This window comes from Pelobates fuscus, chromosome 8, assembly GCF_036172605.1.
Source record: "Pelobates fuscus isolate aPelFus1 chromosome 8, aPelFus1.pri, whole genome shotgun sequence".
NCBI classification, from domain to species: Eukaryota; Metazoa; Chordata; class Amphibia; order Anura; family Pelobatidae; genus Pelobates; species Pelobates fuscus.
This window is the reverse complement of record NC_086324.1, coordinates 158,442,660-158,464,691: the sequence shown is the minus strand read 5'-3', so window position 1 is coordinate 158,464,691 and position 22,032 is coordinate 158,442,660. Positions and strand designations below refer to the sequence as shown.

Sequence of the window (22,032 nt, the reverse complement as noted above, 5' to 3'; positions counted from 1 at the left end):
CTGTTTCTTCCTTTTCCCTTGTTATTCATTCTCCCTGCACTGGTTCTGCTCACATTTATTCCCCCTTATTCAATTCAATTACCTAATTTGTCTGCTTTCTCCATTTCACTTTCCTTGTCCTCTGGGTGCTGTCTCTGTTTCCATGTTGAGTCTTTCCTTAATCATTAGCCAGTGGCGCTCGCTCCATATATCCTCTTGTTCTCCCTTTTAGATAAGTGGACTGAAAAGCCGGCTTTTGGCACTGCACTTGAAGAGCATTTGAAGCGCAGTGGACGAGAGATTGCACTGCCCCTTGAAGCCTGCGTAATGATGCTTTTAGAGACTGGCATGAAGGAAGAGGTATTTAATGCCCTGTCATTATATATTTATATGTTTTCTAACCTAGGCAAAATGTAAGAGCAAGGCATCATTCAGAATGCCTGAATTTCAGAAAAACTTGTTTTGTACGAGGAAATACCAGGCACCGACCTACCTGCAGTGGTTAAACCATTAACGCACGGTTTTATCCCAAAGTCTGCAGTCCACCACCTGCCTGCTCTGCCTATCCTTTTCTGTTTGAGTACGCTGCTTCAATCAGGAAGCTTCAGACTGTGTCCCCAGTAGTTCCCCATTCACAAAACTCAGTGTAAAAGATACATACCTTTTGTGAATGGTGAGCTACTGATGCTTGCAGGCTATCAGCGGCGCCCAAACAGAAGTACAGGGATCGCTGACGTGCCAGAATGAAGACTTTGTTGTTAACCCGTTCATTAAAAGTTTAACCCCTGACTTAAGCCAGTGCTGTGGATCTCCTCGCATTATAACCACTACATTTTAATTAAGTTGTTATGGTGCCCAGTGTTTGCTTTTAAGCTTGCTGGTAGACTATAAGAAATGAGTGATAAGTCACTGTTATAAAGAAGATGTGTTGACAGTGAAGCCAGCATGAGAGTAGATGGGGCTGAACTGCCCCTCCCCCCCCAAGTAGGGCCAAGCACATTCTGGGTGGGCAGGATCTAGAACATGGTGCCCTTTGCACGCTGGAGAAAAATGGAGTATTAATTAAGCAACAAATTATAATCGTTATTACTAGAGAGAAGCAAATATAAAAATTGTTGAAATGTTTATTATGATAAAATAATGCATTCAAGGGGTTAAGGAGACCTCAAACTAAGCCATAAGCCAGAAGGTGGAATGGTTTATAAATATCTCCAGATTCCTGCTGAATCACTGGTATGTGTCTTTTGTATGGTATAATTCTAGGCTAGGTTTGGTGTGTTAGGGGTTATTTGGGACATGTTTGCTCCTGTTATGCCAGCTATTAGGGTCCTTGAACTGCGTGGAGGTGAATATGGGGGTATTTGTAAGGTATAGAGAACCCTGTTCCTTTCTCTAGTAAACAAGGGAAGTTTGGTCCACGACTGCCTGGGTGCCGATACTCAGCCCGCACTGCTCTAATCTTCCCGTTTCAGGGTTTGTTCAGAATCGCAGCTGGAGCCTCTAAACTTAAAAAGCTAAAAGCCGCACTGGACTGTTCCTCTTCACAGCTGGACGAATTCTACTCTGACCCCCACGCCGTGGCCGGTGAGCGTGTAATTTAGAAAGACTTGCCAGGGTTACTCGCTGAAGTGACTTGTCCAAAATGTGTCGTGAATTCAAATAACATTTTATATTTTGAGCCAAAATAGCTAAATCTGAGAAGTGCTATGTTTTCAAATGGGCTAATTTGATGTAAAATCACTTTGAATTCCCGACCATCTCTAACCCTGCAAATGTTAAAAAAACTAAAGAAAAAAAAAAACCTGAAAACCAAAAGATTGAATTAAAATTAATTTCCTCATCAAGGTTTTTTTTTTTTTTTTTTTATATTATATAACATCAGCTGTGGATATAGTAACATTTTGATCATGGCTACAAAGCCATGAAGCTGTGGGTCTCTTGGTTCCCTAATGATGATGCTGATAATATAACTTAATAATCAGCTCGACACCAGCTATTTTACAAAAATAGTTGGATTTAATCACTAGATTAGGGTCTATTTACAGTAGTGCTAGTAAAGATATGTTACTTTTTCTAGATACCAATATGAAAGTGATAACACTCATCTGCTCGGGGAAATCTGTTTTTGTAAATTAATGTCAATAAGTAATTTTCTAAATTGGACCAGATATCATGGAGGAGGGGGTTTTGGTAATTCCCTAAGGCCAGAGTAATGAAATCCAACATATGTGGATTGAAATCTAATTATAACTCTATTGCTAAACCATTTAAAATATGTTCAATCAAGGTAAACCGGTTTTACTCTTTTTGATAAAGTAAACGTTTGATTTTTGTATGTTTTTTTCTTTTTTCTTTCTGGTGACCGGTCTTTCTAAATGATTATAGAAGTTGTCCAGCTTTTTGACTTTTCTAATGATCTGCTATAGAGAGCTGAAAACCTCATTGATTAGATTTTTTTGTGATGTTCTTGGTAGTTTAGGCCGAATTTACAGTGAGCATCAAAAGAACCTGGTTATACTTAACTCCTGTTGGTTTAGTTGAATTTTCCCAGGAATGTCTTCTCATCAGTACATTGTTAGATGGTTGAGATCAGAAGGACCTTGGTGTGAATTGTATGTGCTTGCTAATGTCACTGCTTACTTAGCTTACCATCAGATAGTTCTCTAACTGTGGTGTCCTTTCTCCTCTGAAGGTGCTTTGAAGTCCTACCTTCGGGAACTGCCAGAACCTCTGATGACCTTCAACCTTTACGATGAGTGGATCAAGGCTGGAACGTAAGGAGACTTGCTATGAAGCTGCTAACATGTCACCAGCACACTCAGACTATCAATGCTGCTTCCGAGTTAGAGAAATAGGACTGTCCTAGCTGTGCATGCGCAGAATGGACACACTGGCTGGGCACTCACAGTGAAGGAGAAAGTCTGATTAGGGCTTATAGCTTCCTATCGTTTTAGTTTTAGGCTGCTATCAGCAGGATACTCTCTGCATAAAACCCTTATGTTATTTTACAATATTTACTATGTGAGGCGGAGTTAAGATAGACGATATTACCTCTTTACCAAGTGTAACTACCAGTCTTCAGTGTGCAACATTTGGGTGTTTAATAGATCAGTCAAAATTCAAACCAGTAGGCAGAAAAAATTACTTGGCGTTTTATATATGGCCTTTATTTGTTTTTCTGTTTTTTACCAAAGTCATGGAGCTATAATATTAAATCAGTTAAGTTTAGAAATATTACGTGAACATTCCAATCTTTCAATATCCTGCTATTGCACCAGTTCTTCAATAAGGCTGTCCAAACTTGACACTGCAGAATATCTCCAGTATTACAGGAACGGATCTCACAAGATGCTGCAATGCAAAGTTCAGACATTGCTTTCCTACATTTAGTTAGAAATGTGCAGTGATAAATCTGATACGAGAGCAGTCTGATCCGTAAAGAAAAATCCACAGAAACTCTATAACAAACATTCTCAGTCAGTTCTTCAACTGAAGGTTACACACACTCGCACATTCTCGAGCACCTCAGTGGTACACCTAGAATGTCCTGTTGCTGTATATTCACAGAAGCAGCTCTCTGCGGTTTAAGAAACTGAGGAACAGGTTAACAAACTGGATTGAAAGTAGGTAACACAGCGATGCCACTCAGTCAACTCTATTATTACGTTTGGTGTTATTTCCAGATATATGTATGTGATAAACCGTATAAACACATTAAAACCTGCCTACTTTTTTAATGTGTTTGGATGTAATTTACATCATGTACCGATGGCAGCTCCTTCATACTGTTTATCACATACATATATCTAGAAAGAACACAAAACGTAATAATAGTGTTGGCTGTGTTACCTCCAATAACCTGTCCTGCTCTAACGTCCTGTAATACTGTCACCATGCCACTGTGTGGCGGACTGGGAGAGGCCAAACCTGCCATCCCTGGGATCCAGGAGCTCTGTGACTTGATAAAAGTGGAACTGCGAATTCTCGTACAATGTTGTTGCTGGAGTAAATTATTTCATGAAAAATGATGGGGATGACACCTTGATGCACGTGCAGGTTTTTAAACCACTTCCTCATGCAAATAAGGGGCCGGAGGTCCACAGCCTCCAACTCTACAAGTCAAAGGATGATGAGATTGTCTATTTCTAATCTCTGTTAACTTCTAGCACAATAAGCCGAATTTGACTTAAACCGAGCTATTCCAGAACATGTCGGGCTATACAATATAGTTTTATTTGTGTGTAAAGTTTGGGGGAAAGTCAAATTATTATTTTTTGATACTAATGTTTTTTCTGACTTGCAATAAATCATGAAAAAAAAATCAAAACACGTAATACTCTGCTACCATTTCACCCTCAGCATGCTGGACCATGACTCCAAGATGCAATCGTTATGGTGCATTTGCCAGAAACTGCCGAAGCCTAATCTGGACAACTTCAGGTAAATGTTACATTTACTGTAATTTAGATATAAGGTCTTTTTTTCTGTAGCCAGATTTGCTTTGAGCTTTTGCCTCTCTATAGTGCAGCATAATACAAATTAATAGTGTCCGAGTCGGTGACTTGTACAAAAAAGTTTTGTATTGTGCAGTGATTAAAGTAGCACACCAAGCACCATAACCACTGTCTGAGTGTTCTCATGTTATGATCGCCATTCAGGAATTAAATAAACATTCCGCATTATTAAGGCCGTTGCTAACCGGCCTATCTCCAGATACTGATGGCACCCCCAGTTTTTGTGAAACTGCTCCCAGATGGTTTGGCAAAGTAAAGAGCACTGATGGCCCTTTTGCTCCATACCAATAAACTTAGCTGAAGTGGTTATGGTGCTGAGAGTGCCTCTTTCTGTCAAACCATTGTCGTCTCAGCTGGACTAGGTTTCCTGGCATCTTCCCTTCTCTGTTGTTGGCTGGCAAAGAATTCTCAAAAGTTGAGGCTAAAAACAGCTGGAAAGGTTGGGTAGCCATTCTCTGCCTTGTGCAGCAAGTAACTTACATAATCAAAATACAAATGCATTATTTTCTTTATAGACTTTTTTATGCTTTGAGGTTGTTTGAATATTGAGGGAATTGGCACATTTACTGCAATTAAGAAACAGCATCATAGTAAGGCTGTCACAGTGCTTGGACTGTGACAGCCTTAGAGCTGAGATCTGCATGTACCGAGCCATTGCTGGATGCCTTGCTAGCGAGATAACCACCTGTAGTGACAGAATGTCTCGCAGAATGTGTCACAGATTGTCTGTTGGAGCCAATCACGCTGCAGCTGTGAATCTCACAGTGATCACTGAGCCTGGGAGTCGATATACTGAACAGTACATAGTTAAGATTACTTAGAATTGGGTTTAACTTGGGTTAGTTAGGATTTCACAAGGTTAGAAATAATGTCGAAGTGTGACGCTGGCCACTATGATGACACATATAAATGTCACTTCAACAAATACTTCCTTTGGGAAGAAAGCAAAGAGAAATGTCATCATTAAGGCATGTGTCCAGATTGGACCTATAACTTCCCCCAAAACATGAAAACTGTATTTATGAGTCATATTATTGTACTCTCTGAGTGTGCAGCAGAACACAGGTCTGGGGTTTCTGAAGCAAAGGATGCATATGTATGTAAGAAAATAAAATTGTATATAATTCATGATGAAATACCAAAAATAACCCGCTTTAAATACTGCTTGTTGTCTCCCTTTGAATTTGGTGTGCCATGATGGGAGTTAAGTGCATTTTGCATTGGTGGGCCTTTTTGTCCCAAGCTGGTCATGATCTCCGTAAATCAATCTTTTAAAATTGGAAATTTGAAAACTGAAATTGGCGGGTTTTATATTTAAACCTACAATTGGGATTTAGGTTCTATGGCAGCGATTGCATTTATAAACTCATCAAACCTAATTTTACACAGATTTATTTAAAAAGAAAATTCCCTGCAATATTTGTCCTATAGCTTCCGAATAAACCCTTGGCAGATCGGGGAGTTTGCCAATCATGACGCATTAATGCATCTATTCTGAGTTTGTTTTGATGCACTAGTATTGAAGTTATTGTAAGCAAACCAGTGAGAGCATGATGTGTGTTTTTTTTTATTCCCTATTTTTTAAAAATGTTTTAGTCATACTTGATATAGTGTCATGTATAGATTTAACATATGAGAAGACAGTCATATCTGCCCTTTAGAAATTCCATACAGTATGTATGGGTGCACTTAAAGGAAGAGCGTATAGAAATAAACTTGGTATTAAATATATGAATATCAAAAAGTGACACTTTTTGGTTAAAAGGAACACTTCAAACACCATAACCACTACAGCATCTTGACACTTTCTGCCATTGAGCTGACCCAGCACGGTAGGGCTTAGCTCAGTGGAGCTAAAGGAAGTTCCCTACAGAAGTTTCTCTCTTCAGAGTAGGCAGTAATGGGCGCCTGGCGGAACCAGGAAAGTTGTCCGTTAATTGTAAATAATCTGACTACTTACACTGGAAGGGCGCCAGGGTACTTATGGCACCATAACCACTACAGCAGGCTGTAATGGTTCCGCTGCTTAGTAGTATCCAGGTTCCACATGGGTGACACGTGGTGCCACTAGCACACACACAGTTACCCTTTCAAAAGTTTAATGATGGATTGTTTACCTCATATAGAATAGGGATCAGGGGTTCTAGTTTTAAATGTAGCGTTCATCACATTAAAACGTTACAACTTTTCTTTTTTAGGTATCTAGTCAAATTCTTGGCCAAGCTGAGTCACAGCAGTGACATTAACAAGATGACTCCAAGCAATATCGCAATTGTGTTGGGTCCCAACTTGCTTTGGGCGAAGCATGAAGGGTGAGTCCTGCCAGATCGGTTTTACTCTCCATCCTCCTGTAGGTACATTTCCTGGTAATATTGTTTATTCTGAGTATTCCTCCTTCCTCCTCTTCACGATGAGGAATTGTGGTGGGCAGGACGAAGTTAAAGTGTCGGTCGAAAAAAGTTGTGAGATTCAAGGCATGGGAGGGGATGGATTAATTATGGTGAAACAAGTATTATAGGCTTGTGGAGTGATTATTACTGTAGAGAACTGTGCGGTAGTATGTTCGAAAACCTGATCTGTCCAGACAAGTCCTCATTCAAATATAGATAGAACAAGTGTTTAGTGAATTATAGGAAAGTAATGTCATTGAGGGATTCTGGAGACATCCATAATAAACGGTGAGAGCAAACGGCATTGTGGGTTTATATTGTATTCAGAACTCCTCAATGTGTATGTGTTCTGGCCTTCCTGAGACTGAACGGAGCCACACTGTGCAGCAACCATTGTTTTTGTACCTTGTCCTCACATCATATAGAGGAATAGTAGGCGGTTTGATCAGGTGTTCAGAAATCCATGGGAAATGTAATGCACTTGCCTCAGGTGAGCCACTTACTGCCAGACCTTGATTTAGAGAATGCTAAGATTCCCTTGTTCTCTGCTGTAAAAGTTTGAAATGTACTCTCTCTCTGGAAGGAGATCAAGGTCCCGCCGTGGGTGTCTGAGGAATGTGTGGTTCTGTGGTTAGGGTGTTAGTTTGAAATTCCCATGCTTGTGGCTTTAATTCCAGCCTCCATTACTTACACTCTCTATCATTTTAGCTAGCTAAACCTTTCTCAGAGCCCACATATATTTGGATGCCTATAATTACTTTGTGTGTGTCCTTTCCTTTATGGTTATTTCTAATTGACTCTCAAACCCTTTTTTTTTTTTTTTTTGTGCTTGTGCAGTGGGCTATGAAATGATGGTTTAGTTACATAACTTCCCTACATCTAGTATTTAGGTTTAAAGTAAACTATGAAATAGTTGCACCTCTCTCTGTGTTTTTGCATCTCAGCTCCTTCTAAAATGAGTTTGTAGTTGTCAAAGTGGTTCTGGGCAAATGGTCAGCATTTTAACTCTATATAGCCAAATGAATAGGTTAAACGTAGGTCTTTAGACCTGTAGGAACGTTTATTAGAATTGGATGTAACTGAAATTATGGTGAAATTATCGGTTCGGCATGCTCAGCTTGTCATCAATAATCACGGACATGGCCAACTTTCTTCTTCTTCTGTAGTCAGAGCCAACTCTGGAGAAGAAAAGGGCCTACTCTGTAGAGCATTTGCAAATTAAAGACCTATATGACCCAACTTGGAGGTCCTGGATGTTCACCTTCTAGAGCTGGCACAGTGTCCATTTCACCCTCCAGAGTCAGCTCATGTGATATCTATCAGACTTCTCTCCCTTCCCAGTTTAGGATATTATTGCCGGTCTCGGCTGGAGACACCTCATTAGAGAAGTCATGCTAAGAAACCATCCCTTATTGGAGTCTCTAAAATGGGACGATGGGAGGACTTAAGCATCCATGTGATAATAAATGTTTCAAAAGCTCTGTTTTTCTTCCATCCTATTGTTCTAGAACCTTCTCTAGTTGTTCTAAATTTAAAAACTCTCTCATTTTACAGAACACTGGCAGAAATGGCAGCAGCAACATCTGTCCACGTAGTGACGATCATTGAACCAATCATTCAGCATGCAAATTATTTCTTCCCTGATGGTAGGGGGGGGGTTTGTTCATATTTTTGTGGGGGGGGGACGTAATTGGAGAAATCTTAAAGAAATAAATATTTTAGGAAAACACTTAAATAGATACTTGATTGCCAGTGTTGTTTGCCTCTCTGGCACTTAGCGGTAGGATTTAAATTGATATCATAGCTATAAAGTTTCATTGCATTCATAATCCTTCCCATTTCTTTCTCTGCTTCCTTTTACCAGAGATCGACTTCAACGTTACCGGTGCCTTCGTCCCAGCCTCGGCCAACACAAATAATGTGTCTTTCGGTAGTAATGACATCTCATATGAGTTTGGAATATTTGAGCGTAAGAGGCCAATTAGTATGGCAGTGATGGATGGAGATCTGCTGAAGAAGGAGAGGTTGGCATGACAGACTGACATTCATTTGAAATGTAGTGTGGCTGGTAATTTAACGTGTGCGGATGCTTAGTTATGTGGACCTGCAATATAGCGGATCAGTAAAGGCACATTTAAATATTCATTGCTGAGACCTGTGCAACAGAATAATCGTAGAGAAAATACAACCTATTAGCCAGGTTAAAAGTAAGATATAAAACCTCACTGTATTTTGCTTCAATTGCCCCCCAGTGGACAAAAGTGAAAATGCAAGTACACAATTATCTGCCTGAAAAAAGTGGTTTTATCAGAGTATATACAGATGTTTAAACAGCAACTAGATGCATACTTGCAAAATCATAATATTCAATGATATAATTTCTCAGTTGTAGGGTAATAGCTTCTTGATCCAAGGATAAATCTGACTGCCATTTTAGAAATGCTTCAAACTGGGGTTTTTACTTTATTTTGGATCAACAGCAAAAACCAATGTGAGGAAGGCTGAAGACACTTTTTTCAGCCTATGTAACTATGTAACAAAAAAAAAGTTAACCATGACCCTCTTGGTCTGTTTTATGTGGTCTGATTCTGATATTTGAAATAAATTAGTTTAGGCTGGGTTGGTGCCATTCAGATGGTTAGAGGAAGTGGCACCGTGACTTAATCATGTCGCTGCAATCATAAGAGTGCAGCATCATTACATCTCTGATCTCACTGTTGCCCCTTTACAGCTTGGTGTGAGGAAGTGTGCTACAGACTGGATACGTTCTATTCAGTAGTGCACATTTTAACCTTCTCGGATGTTTCCCAATCACTCTGAGAGACCAATGTTACTGGGATAAGTGGTGTATCCTGGTTTTGTGCTGCCCTAGGCATGACAAAACTCAGGCACCTCCCCCCCCCCCCCAGGGCCGCCTTCTAAATACACATATACACTCTATCAGACACACACATTCACTGACAGACACACATACACTAGCTAACAGGCATACACACTCACAAACAGACAACATACACACTCACTCACTAACAGACAGACAGACGCGCACGCACACACAGTCACTAGCATACACTCTCACTAACAGACATGCATACACACTCACTCACAGACACACACAGTCACTAACATGCATGCATACACACAAACTCACATTTTTTAAAAACCTTTTTTAAATTCAAGCCCCCCCCAGTCACCCTACTTTTGTGAGTGCTGGGGTGGATTCTCTCTTTTCCTGGGGTCTAGTGGGGCTGCTGGGCGGCCGCCGGTCACTGCCATCGGCGAGGGAGCACTGATCCTCCTGTTCAGCTCCCTTGCGTGCCGCGTAATGATGCCGGGGCCGGAGTGACGTCATATTCCGGCTCCGGCATCACTGCGGTGTGAGGGAGCTGAGCAGGAGGATCAGTGCTCCCTCGCCTCCCGCCCGGAAAGGGACGCTGCTGCTAGCCTCGGGGGCCCTGAGGTTGGCACCCGGCCCACTCCTGGGCCTCCAAGGACAAGAGGCTGGTAAGGCATTTGCCAGGGCGATTGGGGGGCGGCTTTTTTTGCCGCCCATGGCAAATGCCTTGTCAGCCTCGTGATAAATACATGGGATATGAAGTCACGTCTCTGAGAGACCAATGTTACTGGGATATGAAGTCACCATTCTGAGTGACCAATGTTACTGGGATATGAAGTCACCATTCTGAGTGACCAATGTTACTTGGACATGAGATCTAAACCTTATTACAAAGTTTCTTGATCTTCAGCAGTGGCGAATATCTGTAGAAGACTTATTCTCCCTCAATTGTTCTTGTGAGGGATACCTGTTCTGTTAGAAAAGGAAAATGGGTCTTGATCAAACTTGAGGAACAAGCATGAGTCCTAAAAAAGGCATGGTTACTTTGAATGATTATGTTCCTTTCCCCTCTGTGCAGCATGACCATAACTATGAAAGTTCAGGATTTCCACTCTAAACGAGGTGGAACCCTAACTAGGAAGCATGCCTCTCCAGCATTCCAGCCACCTCTGCCCCCAACTGATGGAGCAACACCAGGGGATCCACATTCAACCACACTAGAGGTCAACAATTCAGTCTCTGCATCGTCTACAGATCCTGTGACGGCACACGTCACCGAAGAGGCAAGGTAACTATATGAAAGGTTAATCTGCACATAACACCTAATAGTTTTACAATACAGAATTAGGATTTAGAAGAGTCTAAGGCAAAGGAAAGTGTTTTTTTTTTTTTTTTTCTAGTTTCTTGCAAAATTGGAAAGCTCTTCAAACTGAGCTTTTTTTCCTTCTTTGGATCAACCGCAAAAACAGATGAGACCGGCTGAACTTGGACGCAGGTCTCTTTTCAGCCTTTGCAAATATTTAAGGTTTGGTATTGTGTTTTTGTACAGTACATTCAAGACCAAAGACCTCCCTACTGCAACCACTCCTCCATCTTTGCGCAATGGGACCCACCAGCCCTCTGGAGGATACGCAAACCAAATGGCTGTTGTTCCTGTACCAGTCACTGCCCCCAGCCCTCACTCCATAAGACGAGGTAAACCTATTTTACACAGAGTGAATGCATTTCTGTTAGTTTACACAATGCAGAACATTTTATCAAAGGCAAATATGTCATCATTTATTAAGATGTCGTATTTGTTTCCAGAGTTCAGTATTTCTATAAACAGATGCACCTTAAAGAGTGGCATGTATATGCATGCAGAATTGATTTAAGCACAGCCAATATAAGTATTTACAATGCAGAAACCAGTGATCTATTTAATTCATGTGAGATAACTCAGTAGATAGAGCTCCAGCAGCAGAATATTAGAGGTTCCATCCACCACAGGTCAGCCCAGCCTTCCATCTTTCTGAGGTTCAAACAGTTAATGCCGTAAAGCTGGGTAATGATTACTTCAGTGCAGATCTCAAACTACACTTTAGATTAATAATAATATTTTTGGGCATTTTTAAAGAGGTTCTCAAGCAGTTTAATCATGGACGTCACTAACTGGTCTTCAGCCCGTTCCCTAAATCAAAAGCTGGATGATGTTTTTTTGCAGGAAGTCGTAGGAAAAAAGTTACTAAAGTTTGGAGAATTATTTTCTGCAAACTCTGTTAATTGCACTTTTTCTCCAATGCTCGCCAATGCCGTTAAGGCAGCTGTGTCAGAGGGAATATTTACCATGTATGTATTTAGGGACATCTGACCTTGTTAAAATCTTAAGCCCTTTGACTGTAATTTTCCAATCTGTTCTTAATTTGGCCTTTTTAATGATGGATACACAAGCAGTAGCAGATAGAGAGACAGACAGAGTGAGAGTTCGATACAAATAGCAATGTTCTGAATGTGGAGCTTTTACATGGTGATTGTCCTATTCTAGAGCCAGTTGCTCCTGATACGGAACCCCCCAATATCTCCTTGCTTTTTATGCAAAACTGCTGGAAACCATTGAATGCAAATTATGCAGATATTTACAGACTCTAGATTGTGAAATGTTACATTGTGTCCTGTGTTTATCTCGATCTCCAAGAACTTATTACAAGATACCTAGTATATTTTGTTTCTTTGTTTACAGCTACCAAGAAACCTGCCCCGGCTCCCCCTAAGCCAGTGATACCTCCACCTGGACAACCTGGAAATCAGGGTTCCCCAATTCCATCAAATACACCTCCATCCGTCTCTCCCAAACCTGCCACCACAACCCACAACTCTTCTTCTCCAGCCAGTACCACTAATCAAGGAAGTACAGCTGCCCCTATTGCATATGGTTCTCTCCCACGAAGGCATTCAGGAAGCCAGCCCTTAATACATGCGCCCAGCCACCCTCCCCCACAACCCCCCACACAGCCAGCAGCTGCACCACTGTCTAAATCCGTGGTACCTGCTGTAGAGCTTCCAACCGAACAGTCCCCCAGCCCTCCACACTCTCCATCACCCCCAGATACTCCACCTCTGGGTATGGAACAGTCCGCTTCCCAGCTTCCTGCTCAAGAGGGCACTCAGACACAGCCACCGTGGACGGGTAGTGGAACACTTCCCCGACCTCGTCCAGTCCCTAAACCTAGAGTCCGCCCTACCGTACCCCCTCCACCTCAGCCCCCCAGCTCGCATGGAGCAAGTGAAACACAGTCACAGTCTGCTTCAAAGATCATCACAGGTGGGTAAAGGAAGATTCAAATCTCTTTAAAATATCCGCTCACCTTGTGCCAGTGGGGAAACAAAATAAACTTTTAATTATTTTTATTACTGCACGAGAAAAAGAAAAGGGAAGTCTCACAGTCCGATTCTGACCCTTGTACCAAGCCATAATTAATCATTAACCATGGGTTTTACAACTACAGTTACATTTGCAACCCCAGTTCTAGCTAGACCTTGCATTGAAACATTGGTCCGCTCCATTTCCCATGATGCTAAGTATAGCTGATCTGAAATATAGGCTGCTAGGTTTAATATTTTTACATTTCGCTTTCTGTGGAATTAAAGCATCTTTAAGTATTTTTGACTTTCCTGTTACAGCGCAGCGTTTACATTTACCTATAAACATCTAGCATTTGCTGTTTTGTTAGTGTACTGCTTGCTTGCCATTTAATGTAGGTGGATGTGGCTTCTTAAGATTTGTGTATTTTGACTAGCAAGTCACCTCACTTACTCCTGCATTGAGCGTTTGTTTAAATAACACACTGGCTTGTGGCTGTGGTGCAGGCGCTACTGGCGGGGGTCTCTCTAGTAGTTTTATAGATATTTGTTCACTGGTGGTATCTGACTGCTGTCAATCACTCTGCAAAGCATGACACTATAGATCAACAGAAAGTGTTTTTTTTTTTTTTGCTAACCTTAAGCTCTTAAGGGGGTAACTTCCCTGCTTTAGATAACGGGGGGAAATGGGAAGGAATTTTGGGGGTCTGCAGCATGCCTTCCCTGCCTAATAGATTTATCTGTGGTGCCTCCAACAGGTTGGGAAAATTACCGGTTTTAAGGTTTGTAACATTCCGATGCCGTGCGCTGCCTTGTTGTTGTGCTAATGGCTTTGCCTTGTATACCGTGCACTTCATTGTCATATCATTCCCACCATATTACCCATCCACCCTCTCCCGACACCAGATCCCATCACCAATCTCTTCCATCAACCGTTACCTGCACTATCTCCTAATCAAAGTATAAATCTGATACAGGCGTATTCAGTTCATTACTGAGGAAATTATTACTAACCGAGATCCATCTAAAGCCCAAATCATTTTACTCTGTTAATGATTCGTTATTCAGACTGCTAAAACACACTTCTAAAGGCATTTGGCCCATTGTACATTATTTGTAAAAGTGTATCAAAATTATTGAATCATTTTCTATTCCGATAGCTACTGAGAGGCCTTAGCCAGTGGAAGCAGCAGAGTGCGCGTCCATTGATTCAATTTATTACAAAGGTGTGAACTTTTTAAGCTGTGATTGCTAACCTTGGCAGCCCAGCTTTTTGTTTCCCCTGGCCTAAGGCAGGTCCAAAAACTGCTGAGAGTCATGTCATATGTAACCTCAACTGCCAAAGTTAGCCATCAGTGTACTATGCTAGCAATGACCAAAGAAGTCGACCTGCAGCTTTTGAACTACAGTTCCTATGGTGCTTTTTCAGATTCAAGCCTGGCAAAGCATCATATGTTTTGTAGTTCTGCAACAGCTGTAGATCTACTCTTTTGGCATCCTTGCAGGGCAGCTTCCTCGGAGCATGTAATATGCAGTGGGATAGCTGAAGTGTGGCTCATATGCTGATGTGGGAGCTGGCTGTAGCAATCAACCAACCTGCAGCTCTGTAATAGTGACCGTTTTGTAACAGGAGAGGGATGGGGGAAAGTCTCATTTTATGCAATGCATGCAGATGGATTGTGCTGGTTGCTAGGGAGCTAGTAAGCTTAACTTTGTTTAATCTTGTGCGATGCTAATTTGCAAAGGTTAGATGGGAGCTTGATATCCCGTGACACTGGCACGTACTGTGTTCACACACTTCTACCTGCTAGAAAGGCTTGTGAGAAGATTTGCATGTGATGTCCCCTGCTAGTAGCACTCCCAAACTGCTGTTCCTGAGCATGCGTGGTCAGTACTCTTCCAGGTGCATTAGGAGCTAGCCACGTTTCTGCAGGATTGTTTAAAGTGGCTCGGTCATGTGAATATTCTGTTATATAGGTCCTTTAAAAAACAGATTCTCTTGGTTCTCAAGGTATTCGCTTCGCTGTATTTACCATTTGGAAATACAAATGGTTTCCAGCATTCAGGGCTGAGCTCATCAAAGACCAATAAAAATCAGAACAACAAAAGGCTTCTGACAATAAATTACACAGCCAGCAGCCAATCGGAACACTGACTTTCATGCGTTAAGCTAATTCTTTGCCAGCCCTCTCTCATGCAGGAGCTGAGAAATGCCATGTTTGATCCAACATTTCTAAGCTTGTTTATAAATGTTTTATTCTATCCATTTTAATAATACAGATTAAAATATATCAACATAGGTTAAAGGCACCTTCTAATGTACTGCATGATTTGATGACAGAGCCACTTTAAAGATATTCTTAAGACTATGCAAGACAAACGGTGTGTTTACGTGTTTGTAAATGGCAGAAGCATCACTAATTAATGTTAACGCCTGTTGAATGGGAGGGTGGGTTTGAACCCTAAAAACGCCTTTGGGTAGAGCACAATACATGTAATACTGTCACTTTGGGGGTAAAAAAACTGCATCGGGGGGCACTAGGGAAATGTTTATCAAATTATATGAATGAGGCGTGTAGGAAATTAAATATACAGGATCCAAATTCAGTTTATACAAACCACATTACTGAATCTATATCCCTGATTTAATTTCTACGGTCCTGGAGTTATATATTAATGCAGACATTATTTATTTTTGTCTTTAAGCTCGGTCAATCTGATCATTTTAATATATTGTGTATTGATTACTTTAAAGTTAAATACTGCAGAAGAACAAGTTTAACCGTGAGCTCTGCAGCACTCCAGCATTGAATCCTGCAGATCACGACTGGCCTAGGATACTTGCTGCCAGGTTGGGACATTGGGTATAACTTTGGTGGAATTCCTTATTGAAGCACGGTGACATCAAATGATCTAGATTTATTGACACTTAATTCAAGACAGTGTGACAGTATATTTTATTACCACATCACAGCTTTAATTCCACCACTTTCCTGTGGCCGTGAATTGTTTTAAAATCGGGAAGTCTTGTCTATATTTTCCCTGTGCAATTTACCTGTACAAAATGGCCAAAAGGTTAAGATAAAGAGGCTAAAACTTTACTGATTTGAATATGACACCCCGTGTAGCAAAATTCTAATTTTAAACCATTTTATTGAACAATTCAGATGTTTGATGTGCGTTTAGCAGTAGACACTGACATTGGAAGGTTTGATGGTAAGGACACGGCATTTGATTGGCCACAAAAACAAAAAACATACTGACACTACTCTCAATCATGCTTCTATTCACATGTGCTGACTACTAACTGTGTGTGATCCTAACCAGGCTTGTTTGCACTCACTAATATGGCATGTGGGGGTGGGTTAACCTCTTCTTTTTTTTTTTTTTTTTCTTCTCTGGATTGGGTTTATTCGTGAAACACAAGCCTATATACCATCATACTGTTGGTTGAAATGTCTGACATTTTGTCAATGACCTGCACAATGTTATGTCCCAATTTTACACGTCAGCTCGTAGGGTAAGATTGCTTTGTGTAGAGCTTTTCATGTTACCTGGTAGGAAATGTACGAAATAAATGCTTTGTATTGGGTTCAATATAACGAAGGCAGCTGATCTAGATTCTAGAACGCCATTGTAATGCTAACCGGGTTAGTGTGACTTGTTTTGAGTAGGTCCAAATAGCCAAGCTGAATACATAGGTTTGGAGAAAGATTCCTGTTTGGCTTTTTTATATTTATTTATTTTTAACCTAAAATTTTAAATTCCAGTTGAATTCACTTTACATTAAAGACAATTCACTCATAGTGAATAGAATGTTATACTTTTTGAAATGGCTTTTACTTCTTAACAAGAAGTCAGTATTATTTTTATTGTATTTTTGTAACTTCAAGTTATAAGCATTTTTCTTCTTCAACTGTGAGCTGAAAGAGATGTGTGGATTGTAAGTGACGCTAAACTCCACCTGTCGGCTCTTATATTTCTTTGCTCCAGACTTTGACTTGTGTTTTCATGGGGATTAATTTACGAAACAACAAATATAATCTTCAGCTTAAATCGACTGGTATCTCACAAAAACTCACTGGTTTCAGTTCTGGTGCAATTTCTTTTTTGCAATTTATTTTTTTGGCGATGGTTTTGTCAGTCCTGCAATAGTAAGCCCAGTGTATTTCTGGCAGAGCGTTTCATTAGAGTGTGAACTGCTAGAATTTCAGAGTGAATTTCATGTTAGACCGCAGCTGTTGAATTTGAAAAAGTCTCAAAAAAATCTGTCAACTTTGTTTTTAATTAGGCTGTTATGGTCTAAAAATTTTCAAAATCACTTCGAATTCCTAACAATTTTGACTTTAGTGAATAACTTTTGTAAGTAAATAGAAATTTATATAGACAGAAAAGACAACACGTTCTTGTTTCACCTCTGTCTGTTGTTTTTATTACCTCTAGTGTTATTTATATATATATTACATTAAAATATATGCAAAAGCAGGTAAAATAAAATTATTCTAATAGCGTGAAGTCCCGGTCTCTTTAACGTCTACAGTGAAATACTTGCCCGCATATTTACCTGAGGGGGAGTTAGTAGTTACAGAGAGAGCCTAGGGTCAGTTTGTGGGCTTTTGTCTCTGTTATCAGTTTTAATCTGTACGTGGTGATTTTTTTTTTTTTTTAAATCTTGTATATTTTTGTTATTATTTATTTATCTTTCTCTTCCTGCTCTCTTGTATTATCTCCACTCTCTCAGATCCTGTCCTACCTATTCAATGTCAGCTAAATCCTGACTCGACGACCCCGGTTCCAGCTTTGGAAGGTCCACCTCAACCTGCAACCATTAGCGATAATGACATTGAAAGTACTGCGCTATAAGGCGAGGGTATAATCCACACTCCAGCTCACGGACCCTCCTACAGTCCCACTATGGTCATCTTGTCAAGACGCAACAGTGAAAAACTTTTTTTTTTTTTTTTTTTTTTTTTTTTTTTTTATGGGAATGGATACAACTCTCAAAGTTTGAATGACCTGTTTGACTCTTGCACATTAAAGACACCAAGTGGGCTAGAAACCCTGTGGACACATTATTTACCTATAGGTCTTCAAAGCTGCCATTTTATATTCAGTCTACACCACTATTTAAAAAGACCTACCTAGGATGACATTCCACTGAAAAACCTTTTTCTTTTTTCTTTTTTTGGTCAAGGTTTCATTTATATCCCTCTTCTCCCAACCAAACAATCACTCAGCACCATCCTAATTTAAAAAGCAATGTAAAGGTATAAACCACAGGCTTTAATATTGAAGTGATAATTGATAGCTGGCAAGGTCACTGGGCAGTAAATGACTTGCCTACTTGAGCAGTGGACTTTATTTACAATGAATTCTGCAGAAGAGGCACCTGTTGAAAATTTATAATTTTCTGTTACTGTCTGTAGTTTGATATAAAACATATTTTTTTTTTTCTTTTTTTTTTAAATCACTTACATGCGATGGCTTCAAATCCATAAGTAAAGGGCAAATCCAGGTTGCCTCCTCTTTCTCTTAAAGTGCCCTTTCTAAGTTCTGTATAAGTTGCTGAGCTTATGTTAAGACGTAGCCGCAACACAAACTCTGTGTCTTATTATCACGTCTCTACGCTGTGACCCTGGTGGTTTCAGCGGATGTAAACCAGTGTAGCCTTAATTCTGGATCTGGGCGCATTGCGTCTCAGCGAGTAAAGCATCAACTTAATGTCACCACACACGCAGATGTAATAACTATTTATACACGGTCATAATCCTTAAACTGGTCATTTTTTATGTCCATATTAATGTTTGTGTTTTGTCTTTTCTTTTTTTTTCTGAACAGTTATCTTGGATTTAAAAATAAAAACAATGGTTTCAGCTGTGTTTCAACCTTTATAGCTGTTTTATTTCACAATTGCTAGAACAGAAGTGCGCTTCCAGTGGCTTATTTTTCGCTATCTCGCCAATACTCCTGACCTGCATTATCTTGGCAGAAAAAAATGGTTGAAGACAAAGATGTTATAGCCAATAGTTTGCAAACAAAAATGACATATTTTTTTATGTAACGGTATAAACCGGTTTAGTTGATTTGCTTGACAATTTATATCCCATTCCATCCCAAGCATTTGAAATATATTGTATATTAAATAAATATATACACACACACACCAAATCTTTCTGTAGATCTATACAATAATACTGTGCTGTGGTAAAGGTCTGAGCAGATAAGGCCATTTATTTGAGAGAGTTTCAGACAGCATTTTGACATCTATTATGTATTGAATATATTAAATCATTGATGGCCTATCTTGGCCCTGCAGATGTTCATGAAGCACAGCTTTTAGTCTTTAGACCACTGATCTCAAAGTACCAACCTGGAGGCCATTGCCATCTCCCTTAATACTTTAATGTGGCCGCTCAGCCATGCTACAGGGTCTGGGAAGGAGCATATATTGTGTGTGTGCGTGTGTGTGTAAGGTAGGATTTGGATGTGTACGAGTTTTCGTGTACTGCCCCCATGGCAAAGGAAAATTAGGCACATGCCCCCGAGGTATTTCTACTTTGAGATCCTTGCTTTAGACTTTCTGAACATCGTAGGATTTGAAGTTTGCAAAGATTTCTAGCTCAAAGGACAGCCATCACGTTCTTAAACTGTGGTTTAAACAGGTCCATGAAGTTTATTTATGAGACCGTGAATTGCAAACTGTACAGCAACTTAAAGCGTTTATCCCAATATAGCCCCTTTGCAAAAGTCGCCACAATTTACTGCTTAGTGAATTATCCATTTCCGTGGAGGGTGGAATAACCTGTTCATTAGTTTTTCTGTTGCATCTCACCTTACTGACCTTTAGAAAGCTAATCTCTATTGGTCTTTAAAGGGTAATTTTCTACAATTGTTGTCATGATCCGATTTTTGTTTATTTCTCAAAAGTACGCGAAATATGTTAGCGATTTTGGATTTTCAGCGGGTTGTAAAAAACACATTTTTTGTTAACGGCTATTGCACCAGTTTATATATATATATATATATATATATATATATATTCTATATACAAAATGTATAAAGTTCAAGCCTTTAGTTAGAATTTAGAGTTTTATTTTAAAAAAAATTTTGGACTTGGAGCTGAAGCAAAGCGATTTTGACATGCTTTGTAGAGTTGAAACTATGTGATGTAAATTATATATTTTGGCACATAAAATAAAAACCTTTTCTGTTAAAGTACATTTCCTGTTACCTAGGAAATAAAATGGTTGTAAGGTAAAAAATTATTCTTGTTTGTGTCTTTTTGTATTTTGTTAAATATTTCTGTAGAAACTCATGATCAAAAATATGTATTTATTAGTAACCCAATAAATGGATAAAGAGTGTTAGTGTTTAATTTTTCAGACTATATCATTTAGGTTTTGTGCTTTTTGAAGGAATGGTGCTGACATATGTGCGAAAGGAAGTACAGCTTGGAACAGACTGTGACGTTTGAGAGACTGTGATATTTGGCTTGGAATTCTGAAAAATACAAATTCCAAATGTCAGTCATGCGTGATCTGAAATGAGAAAAACCAGCGTACTGCCCTAATTCTTGTAGCTTAGCGACACTTATTAAGCATTTTTTAAAAATTACGTTGGACTGTCTGAGAGAGACTTAGGGTTATTCACTAAATTGAGAATTGTCACAAATTCAAAGAAATTACAAATTTTAAGGCCAAATTCAGCTACCCATTCTGTAAATGTTCCAGAATGGGGAAAAGTTCTTTGAAGTGGAACAAATACCTTGCCTCAAGCAAATACCTTGCTTGCCTCTCCTCCCCCCCGCCCCCTCCTTTAAAAGCAATGGAAAAAAAAACCTTATGTCCAATGCCAGGGGGAGTCTGTCGGCACTGCCCCTGCCCCCTTGGTGACATCACAATTGCTGAATTGTAGCCAATTTAATGTTGGCTAAAATTGGCAAGGGGGCGGGGCCAAACACTGTTTGGCCAATCAGCACCTCCTCATAGATATGCATTGAATCAATGCATCTGTATGAGGAAAATTCATGGAAAAAACATGGAGACACTGTATGGCAGAACTTCCTACTGTGCAGCACTGAGCCAGGAAGCACCTCCAGTGGCCATCTGAGGAGTGGCCACTTGGAGGTGTCCCTAGGAGCAATGTAAACACAGACTTTTCTCTGAAAATGCCTGAAGGCAATGATTATATTCACCGGAAAAATTACATTAAGCTGTAGTTGTTTTGGTGACTATAGTGTCCCTTTAAACAATCTTGGTTTCCATAGTGATTGCTCCATGTTGTGCACTTTGCTCTAGAATAGCCCTTATATTTGTCTTGATAAATGCCCCCTCATGTTTGATATCTTTACTATTCTCTGTGTTCAGTTTATGATCACAAACCAGTATGGATTGCAGAGCAGATATTTTAACCCCATTTGTTCTATCAAAAATCTATCCTCACCTGCAGTGCTGCTCTCCATATTTTTATATTGTTACTTTCACAGAATATATATATATATATATATATATATATATATATATATATATATATATATATATATATATATATATATATATATATATATATATATATATATATATATATATATATATATATATATATATATATATATATATATATATATATATATATATATATATATATGAGAGAGATCTTGTATCCATGTTGCTATCAATTTTATCTCATTCGAGATGTTAAGGAGGGCTCTCTCCTGTCGAGATGAAAAGCCAAGTCTGGTACAGTCCTCTGTTCAGATGAAGCTCGGACACTTCTCAGTTTACTAAGCAGTGAATTGGGCTGTGTACAAACTGATGGCAGTCGCGTTATGGAAGCTTTCATTTTCCAGAGCTGTTTAGACCATCCTGTGTGATGATCTGAATTGTTCTTTGAGATTAACCACTTATCCAATTATCCCTTGCTGAATTTGAAAGTGCATTTCAAATGTTAAGACGAAATAGCGCCTGTGAAAAGG

At 39.6% G+C, this 22,032-nt stretch overlaps 1 protein-coding gene across 5 annotated transcripts in view; it reads left to right on the top strand.

The window, feature by feature from the left end:
• ARHGAP17 (Rho GTPase activating protein 17) overlaps positions 1–18,486 on the top strand; it is a 95,001-nt gene extending 76,515 nt beyond the window's left edge. Inside the window, exons 10-21 of one of the 5 annotated variants that reach the window (XR_010085211.1) lie at positions 212–339; positions 1,452–1,563; positions 2,672–2,753; positions 4,339–4,419; positions 6,692–6,805; positions 8,438–8,529; positions 8,748–8,907; positions 10,798–11,007; positions 11,269–11,414; positions 12,439–13,020; positions 16,226–16,578; positions 17,800–17,867. Coding sequence is in view for 4 of the 5 variants with exons in the window: in XM_063430505.1 (XP_063286575.1) it covers positions 212–339; positions 1,452–1,563; positions 2,672–2,753; positions 4,339–4,419; positions 6,692–6,805; positions 8,438–8,529; positions 8,748–8,907; positions 10,798–11,007; positions 11,269–11,414; positions 12,439–13,020; positions 17,800–17,921 (1,829 nt within the window). In the remaining variant the exon portion in view is untranslated. Of the gene's footprint in view, positions 1–211; positions 340–1,451; positions 1,564–2,671; positions 2,754–4,338; positions 4,420–6,691; positions 6,806–8,437; positions 8,530–8,747; positions 8,908–10,797; positions 11,008–11,268; positions 11,415–12,438; positions 13,021–13,816; positions 13,841–16,225; positions 16,789–17,799 lie in introns of those variants that run through there. The other 4 variants (XM_063430508.1, XM_063430506.1, XM_063430505.1 and 1 more) reach the window with 4 other exon arrangements.
• Positions 18,487–22,032: the final 3,546 nt, after the last annotated feature.